General features: G+C 40.8%; 1 protein-coding gene across 4 annotated transcripts in view; it reads right to left on the reverse strand.

Moving 5' to 3' along the window:
• The window catches only part of Pitpnb (phosphatidylinositol transfer protein beta), a 64,049-nt gene extending 59,053 nt beyond the window's left edge, over positions 1 to 4,996 (reverse strand). For 2 of the 4 annotated variants that reach the window (XM_010603705.2, XM_010603706.2), the window contains exons 1-2: positions 4,912 to 4,996; positions 292 to 322 (exon numbers count right to left, since the gene is read on the reverse strand). In XM_010603705.2, coding sequence (XP_010602007.1) covers positions 292 to 322; positions 4,912 to 4,931 — 51 coding nt within the window. In that variant the 5' untranslated portion in view covers positions 4,932 to 4,996. Of the gene's footprint in view, positions 1 to 291; positions 323 to 4,296; positions 4,485 to 4,911 lie in introns of those variants that run through there. The other 2 variants (XM_019204489.2, XM_010603704.3) reach the window with 2 other exon arrangements.

Below are 4,996 nucleotides of genomic sequence, written 5' to 3' on the forward strand. Positions count from 1 at the left end.
ACACACACACACACACACACACACATACACACACACTACCTACAATATAGGAAATTGCTTCCTTAATCAGCTGAAAAGGTGCTGAAGTTTAGGCTGGACTCTCATTTCTCTAGGATGGTACAGAATAAGATCTTGCACTGGTTAAATAATATTCTTTAAGCTCTTCCAAAACAAAGCAAAATAACAAATTCATTTGTCATTACCTGTGATGTGTTGAAAAAAATACTACTACACAGACATGTTCAGATGGCCATATCAAAATAAATTATACCAATGTTGCAGAAGACTTACCTCCTGAACAGAACATGGCAAAACCACACGGCTGAAAAAACAAAAAAATATATATGTTACATATGAAATGGCCTTAAAATATGTATCTTTAGACATAAATGAGTTTACAGTTTAAATCCAAGGATACCATTGACAGAACTCTTAAAACTGAAGACCCAAGAATGTCTTTATGGAAGAAACCCTTGCAATGCCCAATGCCTACATCTGTAGCAAGGGTTTTTAAACTGTAAAAATAAAACTACAATTCCCGGATCACAATGTTCAGTTGCAATGAACGTCCTCATTGTACAAGGATCCCAAAGATGCAGCTGCAATTCTTGTGAGAAGTAAAGAAATGGAAAACAAAACAAAACTTATCACTGAAAACTGTAGGGTAAGAACGTACTGTTTGTAGGCTGTTACTTCTCATGGAATACACATCTTGAATTTCATGAACAAATACTTCTACAAACTGTTCCTCTCCTACCAAGGTATTAAAAATGAATAAGGTAGTAAATAAAGGCTCCATTGGAATTAAGAAAAAACTTGAAGGAAACTACCTGGAGCCTTACAAATTTCCAATATAGTCAATGTGAAGTTGATATGTGTCTAATCCTGTCCAAGAGAGTATATTACTGAACACATCAAAAGAATGTGTTTTATACTTTTATATACTTTTACACTTTCATTTTACCCAAAATATAGATGAATCCAAAAAATACTGTGATTTACTATTTTATCAGAATACTGCATTTTATCTCTGTTTTTTTACAGGGAAATCTTTTAACTTATTTTTACCATATATTCCAAAAAAAACAAAAAAAAACCAAAAAAACAAGGCCACTCCCATATATCAACTATATAGCACCGGGTATGGTGGCGCACGCCTGTAATCCCAGCACTCAGAAGGCTGAGGCAGGAGGATCACTGTGAGCTCGACACCAGCCTGGGCTACATAGTGAGTTCCAGGTCAGTCTCAACTACACAGTGAGACCCTGTCTCAAAAAAACAAAACAAAACAAAACTATGTAGCAACGATCTCATAATAGTTGGCTTCCAAGACAGCAAACCCCACACCCCGTCCTCCTCAGCCTTTTAGGAGGGAACCACCTCACAGTCATCTCAGCGCTCATTTTGTAGAAAATCCCTTTTCCTTTTTGGTACCGGGTATTCCCAATGGTTTTATTCATTCCAATTTCTCTTTTCTTCAGCTGCCCTCTCTCTTTTACTTTTCTCTAAAGTAAGAGATATTTAGCTTATTGTTCGTATTACCAAGAATCTTTTCAATGTAGACAATCTTAGTTAATTTTCTGTACAAAAATATGAAGCAAGTTAACCCAAAACATTACATTTAGTTTACATTTCAGCTACACTTTTCACCTTTCTCCTTTTATTCTCAAATATCTATGCCTGAATGTTCTCCTAAAATGACAAATAGTCCCCAAAACACATAGTTAATAATATCTATGCTCATAAAAAACAAGTTTGCTGTCCCTCCAGAGCTAAAAATTCCTGATCATTTTAGCTGTCCCCTCAGAGCAGTTTTGCTCACTGTCTTAGTAAAGGAGACATAAACTGAGACAAAGGAAACACTAGAACGATACAGGTTGGGACACATTTTCAGGACTTGAAAACAATAGTAAGAAATTTATTAATTAGAAAGTTTGTTCCAAGAGCTAAGTGACAACTTCAACTGACCTAAAGAACACATGTGTAGATGGTCAGAAACGCTGAGGAGAATAAGAAGTCTTTTGGGAAGCTCTTCAAGGATTATTAATAAAGGCCCCACCCAAAATGTGAAACTGTAGAGAGGAAGGAAGTAGAAAAAAGTTTTCCCTCAAGTTTCACAAAACCAAAGAATCACAGTTGAGAATTTATCAAATGCTCACTAGCAGAAAGATCCCCATGTTTGTTTAATAACACTTTCAGAGAAACTTCTTTCGCAAAAGGAAAGTGACTAGACAATGAGGAAGATGAGTCAAATAACTTCAAGATTTGCTTAGTGAAAAGTAAGTAGAAAAGGAATAGGTTATTTTCCATTATTAAGCTAAAAGCAATATTCACCTTTCAAAGGAGTCATGTGAAAATTTACAATATGCTGTGAAAAACCTTATTAAAATCTTTCCAAATGGAACCAGCTACAAAGTCCTCAATACTAATTCATGTACTGCCTAAGTAAGAAAAGGAATTTACCTACTCTCACTTTTTAACCTTTAAATTAAAAAATGGATGGAATTTAATAAAACAAGTGTTTGCCAAGGTTTTTTGGTTTACCAGTATCTTCATATAGGAATGACTATAGGTGGCACACGCCTTTAATCCCAGCACTCGGGAGGCTGAGACAGGAGGATTGCTGTGAGTTCGAGACCAGCTGGGCTACACAGTGAGTTCCAGGTCAGTCTCAACTACACAGTAAGACCCTGTCTTCTCAGAAAAAAAAAAAAAAACAAAACAGCTTCCACTTGAAAAAAAAGTCTAGAAAAAAAAATGTAACAGAGAGACACAAAAGGAATAAATATCAAGAAACAATGCACCACCCTTAAGAAAAATTAGACTTTGGACATACCTCAACGTTTGTTACCTCATTCGTTACCTTAAATGTACATAATGAAGGTAAAGGTTTGCAAAAGGCATAGTGTGCAAATTCCCAGTGGGTACTGTTTTCCATCAGTTAGCTTGATACTACTAAAAAGCAGACAAAGGTACCTGTTGAACACGTAATTCATGTTTTTGGAGGGAAAAAATTAGCTCAAAAAAGTCCAGATATCTAGTCAAAAAATCAGTTCTCCTAATTCTGGCTATGTGGTTTGGACCAAGTTCATTTCCACCAGTCTTAACTCCTCCATTAGTCTTAGTATCTGCCACTATATACACAAGACAAGCATCAGAGCAATAAATGATACCTGCATGATACATTCTTATAAAAGATTTGGAAGAAAACATTTATAGAAAGCCAAAGTTGAGTACTATAAACAAGCTTTAATTACACAACTTTACAGCAAAAGGCAAAAACATGTCTTTTCCCAGGATCTGTCACTGACAAATGCTATAATTTTTCATCAATTTATCTAACTAATGTTTATGTGCAAAGGACTACTCTGAAAGTGAAAAACTGAAGAATGAGCAACATGGGCAAATTCACAGAGCTTACATGTAGTAGACTACAGCTAGAAGAAGAGAAATTCTCTGAGAAGGTGAAGCAAGAGCATAAACCTGGAAAGAGCAGAGTTGGTGATCTGAAAAACAGCACCTCAGACAGAACAAAAACACTCAAAGGCCCTAAACTGAGCTTACATATTTGTAGAGTAGTGGAGGATCAGTAAAAAAAAAAAAAAAAAAAAAAAAAAAAAACTAAAATAAAAAAGTCAGGCTTGAGTGGGAAAAGGAAAAGTAGTAAATGAGATCAGAATAGGAAAAAATTATGTAAGGTTCTGCAGGTAGTTTTAAAACAAAAAGGCTTGAATGGCTTTTCTTTTTTTGGCTAAATCTCTAAATTGCCCAGTCAGGGCTTGAATTTGCCATCCTCCTGTCTCGCTGAGATTATAGGAGTGCCCACCACGCCTGGCTACAATAGATAAAAAGGATTTAACACACCAAAACTAAGGAGTCTGGCCAGGCTTGGTGGTGCACGCCTCTAATCCCAGTGCCTGGGAGGCTGAGGCAGGATTGCCCAGAGTTCCAGGCCAGCCTGGGCTACATAATGAAGACCCTGTCTTAAACAAAATCAATGAAAATAAGGTGTCTGGAGACAGCTAAATTAGGCCAAAGAAATATTTAAGAATTTAAAATGAGAAAGAACTTGGGGCGGAAAAAGAAGGAAAAAAAAGAACGGGCTATACTAAAAAACCCTAGTTACCCAAGAGATACTGAGGACAGGAATCAGGTGTGACGTCTTGTGTATCCAGGTGCGACACTGACGTCCTGTGACGGGAAAAGCCTCAAGAAAATTACTTTGCCCTGTCGTCCAAGTGTCCAGCACCTCACCGCAACCCTGTGAACCCGTTAGGGCCCCGAATGTCGCCTCACCTTAAAGATGCGGGAACTGAGATTCTGGGCAGGGAGACGGCTCTCCTGTCAAACCAATTGAGCATCCTGGGGAAGCGCGGGTACCGCGGGGTCCCGGCTCCAGCTGGAACTTTAGGGCGCCAACATCCCTACACGAGTTGCCTTCACCAGGCAATCCCATCTCCCGCGGGACCAGAGGTTCCACCCGAGATTGCAGATCGGTCGGACCACCGCGCCCCGCCGTCTGGGTTTCCGGCTCGGTCCCCCGGCGGCCCTGAAGGTGGACCCTGGGGAAGCGCGGGTACCGCGGGGTCCCGGCTCCAGCTGGAACTTTAGGGCGCCAACATCCCTACACGAGTTGCCTTCACCAGGCAATCCCATCTCCCGCGGGACCAGAGGTTCCACCCGAGATTGCAGATCGGTCGGACCACCGCGCCCCGCCGTCTGGGTTTCCGGCTCGGTCCCCCGGCGGCCCTGAAGGTGGACACGACGCGAGGGGTCCTAGAGCGGCCCGGGGTGCTCGCCGCCACCGGCCCCGGGCTCACTTGGTTTTAGGAACATTCTGCCACTTTCCAGCCAGTGAATCTTCTGCCACCGTCGTTTCACATTCCCGCCCGCGCCCACTGACGCACTCACAATTCTTTAATCACCACCATCTTCCTAGAAACCCCTCACAACTGCCGCTGCCACTGCTCCCGCTGCCGCCGCCGCCGCCACCACC

This window comes from Fukomys damarensis, unplaced genomic scaffold, assembly GCF_012274545.1.
Source record: "Fukomys damarensis isolate Sample0158 unplaced genomic scaffold, DMR_v1.0_HiC HiC_scaffold_12, whole genome shotgun sequence".
Lineage (NCBI taxonomy): Eukaryota > Metazoa > Chordata > Mammalia > Rodentia > Bathyergidae > Fukomys > Fukomys damarensis.